Below are 19,480 nucleotides of genomic sequence, written 5' to 3'. Positions count from 1 at the left end.
GGTTTATCAATAAAGATTTTGAATGTAAAATAAAAATCATATAATATGAATTAAATGTAAATTAACTTTCATCTGCATTAAAGTAATCAAAATAACACTGGCTTTTGTGTATAAACACACAGATTTCCATTAAACCGATAAACCAGAGCCTCATTTACACTACATCTGATTCCTCAGTTTGTCTGATTCAAACCTGTTTAAGTATATTACCTTGATCCAAAAAAACTCAACAGCAAAAATCTAAGCAATACGGCTTATAAATCTAATCTCTGAATTTTTTACTAACAAATCTGATTAATCTATTTTTTTCTCTGCCTTAAGTTGCCTGATAAAGAATAAAAAATAACAAAAATTACATTAAAATTATTATTATTTCAATTAACCCCTTTGTGAGTTTTCCTTAATTTAAACCTTAATCAAGCCATTAAAATGTGAAAAACAAACAATTAAAATATAACAAAGTAAAGGTTTTCAGCTAGTGTTGATGCACAGTCACTTAAAAGAACGCATTTAAAAGCAAAAGGTGATGAGATATGGAGGCCAAGTACATTGGTTGGGAAAAAAAATCCAAAACACTTCAATCTTAATGAACAGTAAATTTGACAAATCAATTTTTATTGATTTATCATCCAGCCCTAATCTTTGCAATCTCTAGAAATGTCTTCTTCTGGACTGATATCTCTGATGTTTCTCTGGAGCCACTTCTCCAGTGTGGGGGCTACTGTCCCACTGCTCTGCTGGCCACAGGCACTGCAGTGCCATTACTCCTCTGCTGCATATCAATAATTACAATGTCTGATTGGTTGGCCACAACCATTTAGTCTGTTTGTATCTGGAAGTCACACGGGATAGCTCTGAAAGTCTCCACCACCTTAACCTGGAAGTCTCGATTTTATATTCTCTACAGCTCTTTCTGTACATATCAGCTATTTGGTGTGAGATGGTGTATATTCTTTGCATAGCCTGCTCCTGGGGTCTTGCCTGGTATGGTAGATCTGGGCCTGTATTGCTCTGGTGCACCAGGCCTGCTGCTGTGCTGCCTTGATCAGTCCTTCTGTGCTGTCCTTCAGCCTCTCCAGCCATTGGTAGGATTTAGTCATATCAGCCACTGGGACCACCTGTTGGTGGTACATCCCATGAAAGGGGTCTCCTCAAAATGGTTCCTACAGTTCCTTAATTTCCAGCTTCCACTGTCTGAGACATTCACAGAGCGCTTCTTCCCTTGAGGCCATCTAACCTGATGGATTCCCTGGAACCAGGATGTTTCATCTTCACTGGTGGCTCAGTGTATAATCTGTGGATACTGGATTTGGGATGGAACGTACCATGCATGGTGATAAGCTTTAGTATTTTAACATCAATGATCCAAATTTCCTCCTTGGTCCAACCCATTATCCCAGCAGGATAGATCTTTACTGGCTATATAAAATATACATATCACTTTGACTTCACTATTTACTCTAAAATCAGACAATTTACAACAATACTAAAGAAAAATGGAGGGAATCCAACTGTAATCCTATAATTTAAATGATTTATTGTCTCATTTCTTTTTCAAAAGGTCTGCAAAACTAAGAAACAGGACTGACCGAAACTAAACTGGACTCCTTAAATCCATGTAAATGTATAGAAAATTAAAAAGAAAAGTATGTAGCTGAGCAAATGCTTAATATGCCATGTAAATAAAGTTTCATACAGCTACCTTTCTAAGTGACACTTTTTTTTAGTTGGCTGCAGAATAATTGTGTCAGTTATGGATATTCTTAGGGGTACACTGGCTAACTATATTGTCTTGTGTGCAAATTACTGGGATATGTAAAAATTCAAATTACAGTTTATTTGTATCATGCCAAACATATTTGGTATTTCAGACACACACACACACACATTCAAATGTTATGCATCCACACTGAAACCCTACACCTGGCATCCCTAACAAAACCAGTTTCAATTTAACACCTGCTCCTATTGACTGATGAATCCAAGTGTGACATCCCCGGCACTATCAGAAGCTTAAGGCACACGAGAAGATTAGAGAATTAATCAGAGAAACAATGATGAATGGTAATTAATTATTGAAGTTTAGATGTGTTTGCCAAGGGCATGATTCCACATTGCAATAGGATATGAACTTGGCTTATACTACAAAGCTTTGAAGGAATCACCTGAAGTTTAGAGTTGCTGACTACCTTGGAATTACAGTCACTTGACCTAAATCAAATTAAACATTTACAGGAGCACTCTTTGGATTGCTGACACAAAATCATGCAAGGATAAAATGAGCTATCTGGTTTGGCTGAAAACCAAAAAGTCCAAGTCTCAGTGGGAAAGAAAGTAAAGTAAATGCTGTATGGTTATTTAGAATAGTCACAGTCTCAGTCCTCCATAAATCTAAAAGTGAAACAGGCCTAAACTGAACTGAAAATGATTTTCTTTTTTTTTTTAAGTCTTGTTTATTATAATATCTTACCCTCTATTCATAGTGAAAGTCGATGCCCATAGAAAGATTAGTCCTCTATCTAATGAGATTTGCAGCTCAGATACTACAGAAACAGGACATTGACTATAAATGATTATAGCTTCTTTCCTTGTAGGGTCAGCAGAGTGCTGAAAAAAATCCTCCAAATTCAACTGGAAAGTATTACCGGAAAATATAAAACAACTGACTTGTTTTGTGTAAACTGAATTGCAAAATTGGATGGCAAATTTGTAGTAAAAAAGTATATATAAATAACCAAGTATTGAGTTGATTTCTTATCAAAATAAGCCGCAGGATTACTGTGGATGTAGGTTGTCATAAACATAATACCTCATGCTTATTAGAACCAAAGACCTAAAATGGCAACTTTAAAGATTCTACATTTGTATGCATTTATTTTTTGAAAACAAAATCTTGCTAAAAGAAGACATCTTCAGATTGTTAGATTACAAAGCACATCAAAGCATATTATTCTTAAATTATTGAGATAAAGTATGGGATGGCTTTTTATCTTTGGTTGTTTCTTTTAATTTGATAGGAAACAAAATGATTCTGTTTCTACCAGCACTTCATTCATTTATATTCTCCCAAGCAGCAATAACATGCATTTCCATCTTATTAAAGTATCATGAAAAAGTTAGACTTTTATGGACCTTAAACAAGGTTTTCATTATACCCATTGATATATATTTCCAGTCATTGGTTCTATTAGTTTTGATATATAAAGTTATAACACCAATTGATTACCTAAAATTCTGGTTCTCAGAAAATTACATGACAATTTTACATAAGACCAAATCAACAGATTTTCAATAAAGTGTTGTGGCAACATTGTTAGATAGTTAAGCCAAGTAATTCAAAGATTACACCATTAACTATTAAGTTGAGGCGTTATTGGGTATCAACTCCTGCTGAGTAAACAAACATCTGTATCTCTATACAGCTTGCTTGTTCCTATTAGGTGGCTCCACTGACCAATTAATTACCAACTGTGTCTCAAATAATCTCTTTAATGGGTTTTAATTCACAATTATCGAATGACTAGATTCTGTTGTCTTTACACTATTTTCTATCACACTTATCTTTCCACTTAATTTTCCCTTTAAAAGTTTTGCTATAAAATCCAAGATGGCTGCGTCTGTGGGCAGCATCTTGGTTAGGCTCTTGACAACTACTGTACACAAAATACGCCGCTTAGAATGCTACAAATTAGGCATTGATCTTTTGATCACTGCTGAACTTTATGAAATAGAAATCTTAGTTTCACTGCAAAGCTGCTGCTCATTCACTGTCTGAAAGGTGTATAAAACGAAATTTCAATAAAAGTTGTCCAAGTCTATAACACAAGGGGATCAGCCTGATTATTTGTTACCCTTTCAGGCTTACTCTAATTTTGGATGGTATCCCCAACTATTTTTACAACACAGGTTCTTTATACATTTTGAAACACATAAGATAAATAACAAATGTTAATGTAACATTGCCTCTGGATGTTGAAAATGTTTATGAACGACTGTGCTAAACGACTCCCCAGGTAGCAGTCTCCTTCTCAAAATGCATCTTTGATATTTCATTTCTTTTGAGAGAGACAGAATACTTTTTTTTAAATAACATTTACTACACTGAAACACAATTCAGGCATCTGTAAGATCTATTTCAATATTGTTAGTTACTGTAACACTATTGTTTCATGTCTTACCCATTGAGCGGCAACAGATGCCTGAATTCCTTTTTAAGGAAGAAGAAATAAAGTAAAATGTTACTACGAAGCAGATATTGAAATGTGTATCATCAGTTTATCTATCTAAATGAAATAATGAATTTAAACTATTTAATACAGTTTTCAACAATGCTCTAATATAAGGTGATGCATGATACAGCGACCACTGGTGCAAGTATTCTAATAAATTAATGAATAAAAATTAGCTTACTGTACATGTTAATCAGAGGTCATCTAAGGGATTTTTTTATAACTGTTATTTATGTGAGCAGTCTGGTCTAAAATAAATTCACTTAATCAATAAGTTAAGTTAGCAACAGTAAATTTAAGAATTACTTTGCCCTAACTAGACCTGCCAGAGCCGTTATTATTCCTAAATCAAAAGGTGCTTGATAAGTCCTTTGCAGGTAGTCAAGTGCATGCTAATATAGTCTATGTGCTATAGATCACACAAGATCTACAGCACAGGTTTCCCAAACAAAGTGCATAATTTTCAAAAAGTAGTTATCTCTTGTTTGTGTTTGATCCCTATCTTCTGGTATACTTTTTAATCTTGACTTTTAAAACAGTATAAATCAAACTGCTTGTTTGTCTGAATAACTGTTTACTTACAGACTAGACACTGACACAAGATCTACCGCTGAACAACTAACAGATGGTTAGTACTTTGTATGCATTTTGCACTAAGGAAATCCGTAGTCAGGATTTGGAGCATTGGCTTAACATCATATGACCTTCTAATTCTGTTCAATTACTCAGCTCTTCTTAATTGTCAACTAGCACCCCAAACCTCTAACATGTTCACAAAAAAATCCTTCTAAAACAACCTATTCTGATGTGTCACTGTGCAATGAGTAAAGGAGATGTTTCTTTACTTATAATTAGTCTTTCTAAATCAAGTACCTGTAGATGACATTTGTTGTGTTAAGATTGAATATGTTAATGCATACCTGACCTTTACCTTACCTCTAAAAGAATGTTGACCTTGTCAACATGATGTAAATACTAAAAACAAATGTGGCTAAAAGGAGATGCTGGAACACAATTTGTTTTAAGTCAACAGTCAACAGTAAAAGAGCACCTCTGGGTCTCATTTAAAGCCAGGTAAATATACAATTCTACATTCTACTTCAGAAACAAATAACTCTAATTTATAAACAAACACACAAAGGAATACATTACATTGTTTGTAGCTGTAGAATCGCTTGGTTCCATTTTCAAAGGTAGCCCTCATGCATGCTTGACCTGTCGTTCCCACATTTCCTATAGGCAGATGAATCCAGAGCCTTGACCCAGTTTTATCAATTATTTCCCAGACTTAAAGGCTTTCCATCTTCCTTCTTAGGTTTTTAAAGATTACAATAACCCCTGTCTTACATTCCTCTGTTAGTCCTTGTCAAGGAACATATCTGCTTTCACTTGCCCTCCATCTGGTCTGAAGGTTCTGTCCTTCTCTTTTCTCATGCCTTCTTCATTAAATTATTGTTGGCCACGTTCCCTACTCAAAGATCCATCACAGTAAGAGTGAGAGCACCCTCCAAGTAAATGGTTAGGTGGAAATACGCAGCGTGCCATTTTTTAGTAAAACTAAGTTTTCAAAAAAAGTCAACAGAGACTGGCTTTGTAGTTACATGCAGTGGAAGATAGGCTTTCTCATTTCCTCTTTGTCAGTGTCCATGTGTCTCTTTCTATTTTTTGCTTTTCTCTTCTTTGTCCATCCTAAAATAGCTCCACCTTCGTAAAGTCCTTTAGGAGCCTAAGGTAAGCCTCTTAGGAGGAACTCCAGTACTCTTGATGAATAATGGGACAGTAAGACCAAACAGCAATTACTGATAAAACCAGGGCTGGATTAAAGACTCACTAAATCAAAGACAAATAAGATTTGGAAAGAGGAAATAATATTTACTGATTATGAGTCAAATATGAAAACTGTATGCCTTTATGCCTTTAGTCTGTTTCATTTTAATGAAACAGACTAAAGAAAATGTTCCGCTTAAACTGTTATGGTGGAATAATATTTAGTTAAAGATTGATGCGTGCTGCTTTGGTTTAACAACTATGTTATCATATGAAGTGTGAAATTGATGCATCAGAAATGCCCAAGTCCAGTCCTTGAACTCTTGAATCAAATGAGTGGCTCGTTACCAGGCCTCTGCTGAGCTATATGAAGTACAGAAGAAATTCAGATATTTGATTCAGCAGAAAGGGCAACTAAAAGTAGGAGGACAGTAGCCTTTTCAGGTCTAGGCTTGGGAATCCCTAACATAGACACTGCTGGGTAAATTGGAAGGATGAGGGATGATGTACAAAGACAATTTACTGCAGTAATCTCAGAGTCTTGACCTCAGCCATCCCCTCTCATTTTTAATCCATTACCTTAATCAGGTAAACCAGATTAAGCAAATGAATCTGAGATGGAATCCCTGCTGTTTTTTTCAGGACCAGCCAAGTGGTTTCAGAGAAGTCCACTGGTGAGATCAACAGGTTAAGAGGTTAAGTTGAGCAATCCACGATTTTCAATATCCCAAAGAGTGCCCTCTATAACCTTCCCGGATCAGTAAGGTTACATGTAACAGAGATAAGGATTATTGCCTGATTGTTAGAGGCGTATTTTATGTACCTTTCAGTTCTATTCTACTTAGTTATATTATTTTCTCCTAAATAGTTACAGATTGATTATGGTTTAGGGTTCTTGTTCTTCTTTCTATCTAGCTTTTTCCATTTTGTTGATTATGTCCTGCCATATTCTGTTATTTTTGCCATTTGGGGTGTTCATTGTTAGCTCCGTTTGTTTACTTTTTGCTGGGTATTTTCTGGTTTATTTATCTGGTGTATTTCTTGATTTTGTTGTTGTTTGTATTTTTGCAGTCATTCTTTCTATATCCCTGTTTAAATAATTTCCTCTTTTCTTTTACACCAATTTTGTCCTATAATTAAAGAGAGATTCTTTTAAGTTTTTGCAGATAAATTCTTAAAACAGGCTTTTTATTCGAGCCTTTGTGACTAAAACATCCTTTGATGAGCAGACTGACACCTCAGTAATTTATCACCGATGCATCTATAAGCCTGTAGCCTATTTTCCTAATTTACTTCAGGTTTGAAGTCCATGTGCTGTTATGGGCATGTGACAGCAAGTATGTCCATGTTGAATGGATCCTACCTAGCATACAATCGAAGCTTTACATTCAGGATGGATTTTTAGGATACTCAGAAGCGACCAAAAAAAAGCTCACAGCAGACACCGATGGCAACTCCAGGTGAAAAAATTAAGAGAAAAATCTTGTGAAGTATGTGTGTGAGCTACGAGCACAAGCAGAAGGGTTTTACAGCTCTGTGTTTTGGCCACAGGTGGAAGTATCACTACAAAACTCCATAATGCCTCTTTAAGCCTTCAGTTTTTCACCCATTGTCATGGGGTTATCTGTTCAGTTTCATGTTTTCATGCCACTTTCCTTGTTTCTCTGTTAGTTTATTAGTGTATTAAAGCCTAAGGAAAGGTACGATCCTTCTTCTTGGTTTTAGTCTGCACTTTTGTTCAGAGCACCAATTCATGACAAATCTATTCTATTCACATTGGCTTGAAATGCATTTATCTACTCTGATTTTAGCTTCTGTTTGCTTATTTTTTACAACATATTATAAAACAGAGATTAGAAATTATATTTTTTATGTAAGAAAATTAACATTTCATTCCATTTTATCTTATTTTATCCCAAAAGGTAAAGAGATCAAACATATTGCTTTACTTGTTGTTCTCAAGTTGATTTTTAAACAACCTTGGAGATCTATCTATACGCAAAACAAACCATCAACACACTGAGGGAAAAATAAAAAGGAACTAAAGTAAATTTAAACCAATGAAAAGGTTTTCTTTAATATTTTTACATTACGTTTTAATATTTTTTTTTTCATTTATTGAAGCCTGGCCAAAAACATGACAGTGAGGTACACTGTGGGAAGTCAAGGATGCAGTAACCCTTGGAGACATACTTTTTTTTTTTAAACAAAATAAAAAGAATAAATGAGTGAATTAACTGTGAAATAATTAATGAGGAATTTTTCCAATTCAGTAACCAAAATTTAAACTTTCAACAGTAATTTTTAGATAATGGCTCTGTGTACATCCACAGTAACTCTGCTTTGTTTTGATTTGTTTTTAATAAGATTTAATTATCTCTACAAGAAAATAGATTTGTGACCAACTACATAGTAGGCAGTCAGGTAAATGAGCTGGCCAATTAAAACTGTATTGAATGCAGTGTGCTTGAGGAGAGGGAGGGTTACATTTATTGATTGTCCATGGTTTAAAAATGACATGCTGCTTTTCTTTTTTTTCTTTTTTTCTTGGTTTTTAGTTCTGTTTAAATGTTATTATTTGGATAACAGAAATTGACTATCAACTGATGCAAGCTAACACATATCATGTATATCCAAAAATATTCAGCCTTTGTTTTTCTTTTCTTGGGATTTTTTTAAACATTTAATAATCAAGCATAATATAGAAGCATTCAAACCACTGACTTCGTTCTAGGAGTGGATTTGATTCAGGTGTGTTGAACCACAGAAACTTATAAAATATGCAGAACACTGGCTTTTGAGGACAAGAGTTAGCCTTCTCAGTAATCAACTATTAATTACCCGAGAGACTAAAAACAGGCTGATGGAAAGACACTGCTGACCAAGGAGTCATACAGATTTTTGTTGGGTGTCAAAATATAAATTAGATATAGGTTCCCTTTAAAATGCTCTTTGATATTTTTACATTTTTATGAAGATATTACTTCAGTGATGACAAATATTTTTAAAGTAAAAGCTGAAGACAACTTTTGCCTTAACCGCCTCATTTTAAAAAGTAACGATTAGTCTAGCACCCCTCAGGCAAAGCTTTTAATAGGCTTGTTGAAAGAAGTAATTAAACAGGCAGCCCCATGTTCGTAATTGATTGTTTTGATGTGCAGCTTTACAAACCTGAGTATCTTTAATAAAAAGGCTGAGCTGATCTGGAAATAGAGAGGTACATAAAGTCCAACCAGGTTATTTGGTTCAATGTAACTGGATATCAGAAGCTTTACATATATGCACAATATATCAGCTTATCTTTCTAGGCTTTTTTTGAAATTGTTGCTATTTTTCCCCAGAAAGAAGTTGATTATTAATCCAAACCATACATCTATCATCTATATTCCCATCAGCTCAGCCTTTCAGTCTTTTATTTGTGCTATTGACCCAGTTTCTTGCCCCACAGAGAGTCACATGTCATCGAACTGACACCTGAACAAGAATCCAAGAAACACACTTTGTTTTATTATGTCTGAACCACTCATTATGTTTTAACCAGTACACTCAGAAATTAGAACAAACCATCTGCGACCAGACACAATCAGTTAAGCAAACCTGAAGTAACACTCATGCATTCTCTATTCTATGCTGTTTCCATGAACAGAAAAATAAAAAATGCATAGTATTACAAGATAGAGGTTACGCCTATGTTACAAAATAAAGTTTTAAATAAAATATGGACTCTGCAACGCCTGATGCATCAAATAAAGGTAATCACATGGTTGAAAACTTTATGTGTCTCACCTTAGTAGTGAGGATACAGATGCAGTCCATCCTCAACAGTCTGCTTGATAAACTTTCACCAAATCACCTTCCAGGTCCAACTTCCTCATTTTGACACTCAGCTATGTGTTGCAGCTTGTAGCATCCATTTTCCATCCCTTTGCCTGTTTTTCCCCCTCTCTGTCTTTTCATCCCTCAGTTACCCTCGACTCCGTTTCCTGTACCATTTCCACCTTTCCTTTCTATAGAGCAGTCAGAGTGCCTGCCAAGCATGCTAAATCAGAGGCCGCCTCAGAAACATGGCAACCATACTGGTGCAACTCCACCCGCTCCCGTTTCCCAGCTGCCGTCTTCATTTTATGGCTGCTGGTTTCCACATTTTGACCTCGCGGAGAGCATGGCTCAGAAATAGATTTATCTGTGTATATAAATATACATCCGTGTATGCACGCCAACCAAACTCAGCAGATAAAAAAAAAAACATCATCTAGAGACCGGTGCACACATGGATGAACAGGCAAACACTCACAGACAGACATGTACACAGACATGAGTACACACAAACATTCAAATGCTACACACACTCAAACGTACACACACACACACACACACCACTCTCCACTGCTTTATCAGGTCAGATCTCTGGCAGGAGTGGGGGTTAGATAGAGTGAACAGTGACAGCAGTATACCAAAGATGCTCTACTTTCAACTTTGTGGATAGGAGTGAATTTGTGGCTCCTTAAGAAGCAAAAAAAGGTAACAAAGTGATGGAATTTTTAATTTCCTGTTATGTTACAGACTATTTGCTTCCTTGCCTGCTGAAACGTCAGGCACTAATCTGTTGAATTAGCCTATCTGTGCCTCCTGATTTCACTGGACGTCAGAAGACTTAAAAATCTGTCCTTCACACTCTGTGACCTTGATTGATTTTAGCTCTTAAGATACTTCTGATGAAATTTATTCAGAAATAACTGCAAGCAAGTAATGCAAACCAATGTCTTGTCTATATTTCTGTGTGGGATCTTCTTACCGACTCTTGCTTCAGTCGATTCCTTTAAAATCCAACTAAACTCCTGAATGGGGTTTGCTCAGCTATCTGTCCAGGGCTCCTGTAATCAATATTGTTTGCTCAACTACAACATTTTCCTTCCTCTCACCTTTCCATGTATTTAGATTTTTTTTTATTTTTTTGTGTTTGTCATTAAAATTTTCCCTATAGTGAATGGGTTTGACTACAATGAATGCTGCATCAGGAAGGACGTCTAAAAACATCGCCGAGCATGAGCAAGTTGTAATAACTTTAGATGCTGCTGAGTTTGTTTTTTTATATTGGTAAAACATACATGATGTTGTTGTCATGTACAGAACTCTTTGGCTTCCTCATTTAAGGCCAACTTATTTGTCACACTATATTGTTTAAAATAAAATGTGGATATGCTCAGATTAAGGCCAAAATCATTTTCTATTTGACTTTCAAAATGTCCAAAGAAAGTTTATCTTTGCAAATATCACCTGAATGTAAGCAGCACATAATTACCTTGAAGTCATACAATCAACTGCAGTAAACATACATTTTTACAGATATTCTTGGTATTGTAAAAATAGAGAATAAAAAAATAAATGCAAATTAATCACAAGACAAATCATGTGGGATGTGAGAAAATCCAAACTGAATGTGCATTGTGCAAACATGGGTCAAGTACATCCAACAAAATACAAGCGAAGGTCGCTGCCACCTGCTCATTCAAGAGAAGTGTCTTAAGGACTGAACGCAATCAACTGGTTTTAAGCCATCTGACAGTAAAGTCCCTGTAAAATGCCATTAGATACATGTGTTGGAAATTGGCACTATATAAATAGACTGAGTTCAAATTCACTGAATTCATTCCTAAAATGTAATTGTGCAAAAAAAAAAAAAAAAAGGAAAAAAAAGGCCTCCACTGTTTAGAGGAGCACTCTTTCAGAATGAAAACCCAAAGATTACCCGTCTATTGTCAGGCGGTCTTTTGGCATTTAGAAGCAAACCATAATCACACCTCAGGAGTCAAATAAGGCAATTTTCCTTATTTCCCAAGTTATCACCAATTGCTGGTGATGCATTTTGACAGGTATCCAATACAACAAATACCCAACAAGGACATTTCTTACCTTGGTGGAGGTCAATGGAGTTGTAGGCAATCTGTGGGAGGCTGGTCCATAGCCAGGGCTAGCAGGGGGGCCTTTTACCTGCCCAGGGCTTATTGAACTGGAAACAAAAATAAGTAAGTTTTGATGAACTCACTCTTTTCCGAACCTATAAGGCAAATACATTAGAAATTCCAATGCTAAAAATTAAGCATATAATTATTTTATTCAGGGTCATTGTAATTGTGTGAATCTCTGAAATAACTGCTGATAGCATTAACTCAAAGGAATTGCTGCCTTGATATGGTTCCCATATGATTTCACATGCTGTGTTGCACCTGAAAGATTGCAAATATTACAAAGTGCAAGATCAAACCTATTTGAAGGAAGCCAAATCTTGATACTACAATAGAAAATGAGAACAGGCACATAGAAAAGAGAACCTTCAGAGAACCTGACTTATTTCCACCGAGTTGGAAATAACTCATTGTTTTGTCAAGTAATTATCAAGGTTTTTTAACCTAGTCTTGAGTAAAGTCCCAAGAGGTGCAGGTTCCAAGTCATGCCCAAGTCACAACTATTTATAAAACCTACATAATCCTAAATAAGCAAATCAAATTAAATATCTCTTCCAATATTAATATTTAATTTATATATATAAATAAACATATATATATATTTATATTTTTATAAGTGTACTAATTTGCCAGAACAATCACCAAGAGGATATGAGCCTCAGAAATGACATTCATGAGAGTTATTGCTAAACTATTGTTTTATTATTCTCTGGATATTGTGTTTGCATTGAATGTCTTCCATAACTGCAATATAGTTTGTAAATAAAACTGACAAACAGACCTGTTATTTCCAAAGCTTATAGCAAGGAAAATATGTGCACATACCTAAAATGAGATCCTTTGCTTATATTTGCCAAAGGACTTGTGGGGCTTTTGCTCTCAAATGGGCCTTTTCCATTGTTGGGACTCGTTGGACTTTTACTCGAACTGTCTTTGCTTATTCCTTGATCTCTGCCACTAGAAACAGCTGCAGTATTGCCAGTTCCTGCGACTGTACCTTCTCCTGGACTGGTTGTTGAAGTGGTGCTTGTAGGAGTAGCTTTGTCTGGAGTGGTTGGTGACACAAGACCTTGGATGGTGCTAGAGACAAGGGCAGAAACAGTCACCAGATTCAGGTCTTTAGGGGCAGGAAGGTTTTGTGGGTTTGTTGTATTCTCTGACTTTGTGACAGTGACATGTTGGTTGGTTCCATTCTGTGATGTTTTAGTGGGGTCACTGGGACTTTCTACAGCGCTGGCAGTAACACTGGAAGTATTGGCATCATAAGGTGAAGAGGGTTTGGAAATAACTCCTTCGACAAATTTGGGGTTTCCAGTATGGATGGGTGGAGGGGGAGCACGGCACTTGACTTTTGATTTTGTAGGTTGTCCAGTTGGTTGAGGTGTGATGGGGGATTTAATAGACTCTGGCTTAGTGAGTTGGGGTTGTTCTCCAGAAGCAGAGGGGATCGAAGGGCTGGGGGACTTTTGCTGTTGTGATGATTTCTCTGTTGGAAGGCTGCAGGAAGCTGGGAGTTTCTCAGGAGTGTCGACAGAACCTTGGCTGTCCTGCAGGATTGTCAGCTCATAGTACTCCTGGATATCTATGGAAAGATTAGAGCTGTGAGTTTCTACAAAAGAATGAGTGCATCCGTTTATGAGAAGACAATCTAATGAGCACTATTAGTATTAATAAACATGCTGGTATTATCTCATGCTGGATACAAAGGAAAACATGCTGTATTCTCTTCTTATGACATAGACACATTTAAAGCCAGATAACAACTAATAATTGAACTTTAATTTAACAATTATCATTCAGATACTTTTCTTCAAGCTGATATGATTTCCTTATCTTCAATGCTACTTCTACAAGCCTCTGTTTTCATGCTGTACTCTGTCAGATTTAGCCATGGTCATGGTTGTCATTGTCATCCAGTAGGAGGGATCAGAGCCACCGTTTGTTCCCACTAATTCTTTGTTACATCTACAGTATATGAATCTCAGTGCTCCCAACACTAGTTAGAAGTGAAGAAGCCTTTTGGATGAGAGGCTAAATGTCTTCTGGAAAACTTTGCATCCGGTTGCTAGGACGGAACCTTGCAAGGTTGTCCATGACCTGGATGATTGAGAATCTTCACAGATTTCTCATTGATAGTTCTCTATTATGTTCCATTCCTGCAGGTGATTTCTGCTATTGCTCCTCCTGCCTCACAGTTAGCTCATTCTGTACTCACTAATAGGCAGTGAGGGCCCAGAAATAGCCACAATACTCAATTAAAATCATTGTGAAAAGAGCTTCCACGTGAGAAATGCAAAACAAATAAGGGATCAAAGTCTAAATGTTATTATCTAGACCTCGAAAGCAGTAAAACTGATTATTAAGAAATAAATTATGTATCTGGATATTTCTATTTATAAATTCTGTGGTTGAAATACTTTTGCATATCTGTATAAATACAACATGTTGATCTCAAAAATTGTATGAGACAGAACTGTGATGCAGATCAACCAAACCGTGTGTCTAAAAACCTCACCCTTTTTTTAATTACACTTCTACTGTAAACAGACATAGAACGTGCAACAAGGCCCTCTTGTGTCAACAGATGAACACTGCAACAGAAGTTTCTGAAAAATGTCTTTGCATACTTTCATGTTAGCACACATGGCATGAATCTTATAAAATCTAATAACAGAGTGTTACAGGGGTAAGTTTTAATTCCACTCCATATTCACACATAGCTCAATGGCATTTAAGTAATAAATTTAGACACAACCCATGTCAGCAAAACAATTCCCATGGAAAAGGTCTGCTAAATTTTATAGCTAGAAAACAGATAGAAGACAACAAAGAGGAGTGAAGAACAAAGCGATACACCTGTGGTTTATAGAAACTGAACCAGGGGTTTCAAATTATGAATCCCAGAATTTCTACACACACAGTTAGCCTGTTCTCTGTTTATAGTCATTGATTCATTCAAGGTACTCCAGCTTCCTCTAAGATTCATGTTGGGTGGGTTCATTTTTCTCTCCAGATTGCCTTGGGGAATGAGAATGTAGGCGTCCGGTTGTTTTTCCTACATGTCTCTCACTTTCCCAGTGATGTGGTTACATTATTAAGTACCAACTTTTCATCCAAAGACTGATGGAGTAAGGAGCATCCTTACAGGATGCGTAAAAGGTATATTTAGTGTCAGTATACATCAATGAGAAACCACAGACAAAGTTTTAAAGTTTATGAATTAATGCTTTGCATTCTTTACATAGGCCCCAGGTCAGTCTCCCCATTTTTTTTTTTCATTTTTAACCTTTCTAGCACAATTACTTCCCAACCTAAATTAATTTCATACTCTTAAACAATCTATTTTGTTATTATGAATTAACTGTCTTGATTAAAAAGATAGATGATCCTAAAACACATAAAAAATGTTTTTCAGATTGTTATGAAAAGATTTGATACTGGTCCATTATGGGAAAAATAATCAGATTTGGGACACTTCAGGCTGCAGTGTGAATATAATCATAGTCAGCCACTCCTCATAAGGCTACCATCTAACTAGATTAAAAGCAAACCATACCCTTGCAACTTTAACACCACAAAGAAAATAAGTGAAATATCAGAGAAAGTGAGTAACAAAAACAGTTTCAGCAGACCCTGTTCAGAGACATGCACACAAAGAGGTTTGGTACTTTTTGGTAAAGGAAACACAGATGCCTTTGCTAGGTGGGTCCAGCCTTTTTGCATGACAAGACCATGCTATGCACATTCTTCATTTTAAAAGTTTCAGAGACAGCTAAAAAAAACAAGATTGTTCTTCTAGTAAATTCTCTAAAAGTCTAAGCAGTTTAAGAGTGAATGTGCACCCATTTACAGCAGAGAAATTCATGATTAATCTAAAAGGAAAATCACCCTGATGTCACCAGTCATATAGTAAATAAGCTTTACTAAAATACAAACAAAACTGTAGTATCATTCTAATAGTTTCATTTATTTGGGGAAATAGTGAGCCAAAGAGAGTTTTGGATTCAAATGTTGATAAACCATCCAAATCGTGTTAGCACCCTTTTTGTATATCAACAAACCCTATTAAATGCAAAATAAGGATGGTTCAAATATTTATCAGGAAAATACTAATATTTCCCATTTAAACATGTAAATGTATCTTAATATTTTAAAGGTTGAGTTCAAGACTAAAAATTCTTTAAAAGAAAAAAAAAAAAAGGGGGTTTAAAGTATGAATATCAAGTGACCTTACCAAGTAGAGCACTGAAGAGCTGACTTTGGAAGATATTGATGACTCTGTCTAAAGATTGCTGCAGCTGCTGGTCCTCCTCCATGGAAGCCTGTTTGCTCTGACTCTGATTTTGCTGTCTCTGGTTCAGTTTTACTCGGTACTGTTGGAGCAGCTCCAGGGCCCTCTGAGCATCTTTAAAGAATACATGAAACATGTAAAAAAAAAAACACAAAAAAATAAAGAAAAAAAGTTTTATTATTTCATTTTAGGGTAAAGAGATTATTTACTTTGAAACAAAGCCTTTATAAAACTGGGGATTACAACAGTTTAAGAGCTAGTGGTGGTCACCCAAGGATAAATAACTCAAGAGAAAGTAAAAGCACCTGGTCCCAACAATGCAGTTATACTGTCATAATTTTTATAAAATAAAAATAAAAGCCTTTTCCCACTGGTTTATTTAAAGATCTGTTTTCATTTTGAAATTGTTTAATTTAAACAGATTTTTATAGTAGATTGACTACTTTAAAATAGACTTATAAGGGGCCTCACATAAAATTGCAATTTAGCTTTTTCACCCCATTTTTTGTTACTGAAATTTCTATTCAGGCCTGTTTTCGTATCTTTTGCTGCCTGTGAACAGTTTCTGTGAACAGTTAATCAAGCTTAAATAATCCTACAAGTGTGTGAACATGAATCTGGGGTAATAAGATGGTGCATAACAGCTTTATAATACAGTAACATTTAATTCAGTAATTATAGGTAAAATTTAAAAATAAAATTCACAAAGATTCTCAACACAAAAAGAAAATATATTTTCAAGCCTTTATTTGCTGTAACTTTCTGAATTTTTGCACACAGTAAAAATGAAATCAAGAATCTTTTCTCAGAAACAATTATAAAATCTTTATAATCAGTAAAAAAACAACAAACAAACTGTTGTAAGCAAGCACATCACTTTTGTAGGTATGGTATTAATGACATTTGCAATAGAGGCTTTAGTAGTTGCTTTGAACTCATGCGTTTACTGTCTTTGGTGTCTTTCTCACAATCAGGGTTTTGGTTATTAGAGGGTTGGGGGATTTAGGTCAGTGATAGCCTGTTCATTAAATCAAGTATTGAAACTTTTGGTAAAGTTGGTAGTTGCCAAGCCATGCCAAAAAACTTAATTAGCATATATATAAATGTATATAATAAAATACAGTGGGCAAACATTAGCAGAAGGTACAACTTCCTAGCCTAGTAAACTAGCCCCACCTGCCCAAAATCATTTTTGCCTGCGAGTGGTCTAGCCTCGATCAAGGCCCCAGGCCCTAGAACTGGCGGGCCAATCACAACGCAGATATGTGTTTTGAATTTCTGAATGTAAAGCAGGGGATGTTTTGAGGGCGTGACAACAAAGCTGTGCGACGCTGGAGAAAGCCCAACAAGGAAGATGGCAACAACGATTGAACAGTTCTCGTTTGACTCAGCTTTGGAATCAGTTTTGGAAGGATTAGACTTTGGGTTTTCGTTGAAACGTGAGCAGTGAGAGGCTCTACGGTCATTCATTTTTATGAAGGACGTATTCGCCGTTTTACAGACAAGCTGTTTGTTTACACTCCCCCACCAGCTTTCTGTCGCGCTTACTACATCACATTTGGTTGTGCTCATTGGTCAGATTGTTAGCCAATAGGCACAGACATATGCCGTTTCTCAATATGCGTTCTTGAGCATTCTTGTGTTCTCGTGACAATTGTCGAGAACACCAAACCGAGAACGCACCAAATCCCTGAATGTTGTTCTCACCTTGCCCTCTTTATCGAGTATGCATCAGAGCAGACTTGTCCGTTCTTGAGATTGACAGCTGTCCCAGCATGCACTGCAGCAGCAGCAGCTCTCAATGGAGCGCTCCATTGAAAGTAAAAAGTTCCCTTTTCTGTTGCTGTTGTTCAATAAAAGTACGTTTTAAAATAATTTGAGGCGAGAATATTATACTTTAAAGCGTCACTATATGGTCCATTTACCGATTTAACGCGTAATTAAAAAAAAGATTTAAGAAGTTGAGAGTACCGCGGCAACCAGCTGAGCTCCAAAGCTAACGGCAGCCAGGGAAAACCGTAGCCCGTCTGCAGCGCCCTCTCTCAGCATAGCTGTGTGTGAAGGACCACTGGCCCTGACGGTGATTTTGTTTTGTTTTATTTGGCAAAATGTTTATTTGATTTGTGATTATCTGACTGTGTTTATTATTATTCCCCCACTTAATGAAAAAAAGTAATAATCTATTATTTTCTAGAAACTATTAATAACAAGAGGTAAAATGCAGCTCTAGACAAGCCGGGCATGTGGTGACGTCATGAGTATGCTTCTGTTCCAATTTACCCTGATTTATGCTGCGTGATCCTGTTCTCACCAAGTCCATACTTTCCTGTGTTCTTCTCAAGAACATACTCGGTGAGAACACCGAACTGTACTCGCGTTCTAGTGAATTGAGAAACGGCAATAGTTTGAAAGACAACGGATTGTTCTCATTTACAATCTCCCAATTGTTGTCATTCATCGGGGCCAGACTAAATTACACATTTAACCTCACATTTAGTCTGGTTTATCAGGCTAACAACCTTCAAAATTATCATTGGCAGTGGAAGCCTATAACAGCAGGCTGGAGGTTTGGTCCAGTGTGCACTTTTATTTGGATTCGATTATTAGGTAAAATGCATCTAAAAATGGTGATGCCAGACCATCAAACAAAACTCCTGTTTATGTCCTCCTTAGCCTAAGATTTTTCTGATTATGTCTTTAATTCTAAAAGGGCTTTAAACATGGATTGCAACAGTTACACCCCATGCCCTGCAGTTCCTCTACCAAAATCTTAAAGTGGTTTGCTTCACATGAAATATGTGCACTTTTCCCTAAAATCTAGGTAGAGAGCTCTTACTGCCTGCCACCTCACTGCCCTTAGGCTGTCACTGACTCCTGCAGGCAGTCATCATATGATCATAGCATTACGAAATACTTATTTTCTTAAATTGTATATTTTACTTTTATTTATTTTAGATTTTAAATGTGCTGCAAGTTTAACATTTGCCATTATTATAGCTTATTTGTTCAGAGTTATCTCTATATGTAAATATCTGTTTGACTCATAAACCAAATTACTGAAATAAAATCGTGAAATTGCAGCTTAGTCGGATAAAGCTCAACGACCTACAGTATTTATCTGCAAGTTATCGCACTATGCAAAACCACTTTCACTTTGCGACTAGTGCGAACTTACTGTGTAGATAACATTGATAACAAGTGCCTTGCATTCAAAGCAGCAGTTTGCC

At 36.1% G+C, this 19,480-nt stretch overlaps 1 protein-coding gene across 1 annotated transcript in view; it reads right to left on the bottom strand.

The window, feature by feature from the left end:
- The window catches only part of LOC119785015 (putative uncharacterized protein DDB_G0290521), a 43,644-nt gene that overhangs the window by 23,704 nt on the left and 460 nt on the right, over window positions 1-19,480 (bottom strand). The window contains exons 2-4 of the mRNA XM_038287391.1: window positions 16,197-16,367; window positions 12,788-13,544; window positions 11,910-12,006 (exon numbers count right to left, since the gene is read on the bottom strand). Of these exons, the coding sequence (XP_038143319.1) occupies window positions 11,910-12,006; window positions 12,788-13,544; window positions 16,197-16,367 (1,025 nt within the window). The remainder of the gene's footprint in view (window positions 1-11,909; window positions 12,007-12,787; window positions 13,545-16,196; window positions 16,368-19,480) is intronic.

This window comes from Cyprinodon tularosa, unplaced genomic scaffold, assembly GCF_016077235.1.
Source record: "Cyprinodon tularosa strain WSP-4 unplaced genomic scaffold, ASM1607723v1 ctg106, whole genome shotgun sequence".
Classification (NCBI taxonomy): Eukaryota; Metazoa; Chordata; class Actinopteri; order Cyprinodontiformes; family Cyprinodontidae; genus Cyprinodon; species Cyprinodon tularosa.
This window is presented reverse-complemented; position numbering and strand designations above follow the sequence as displayed.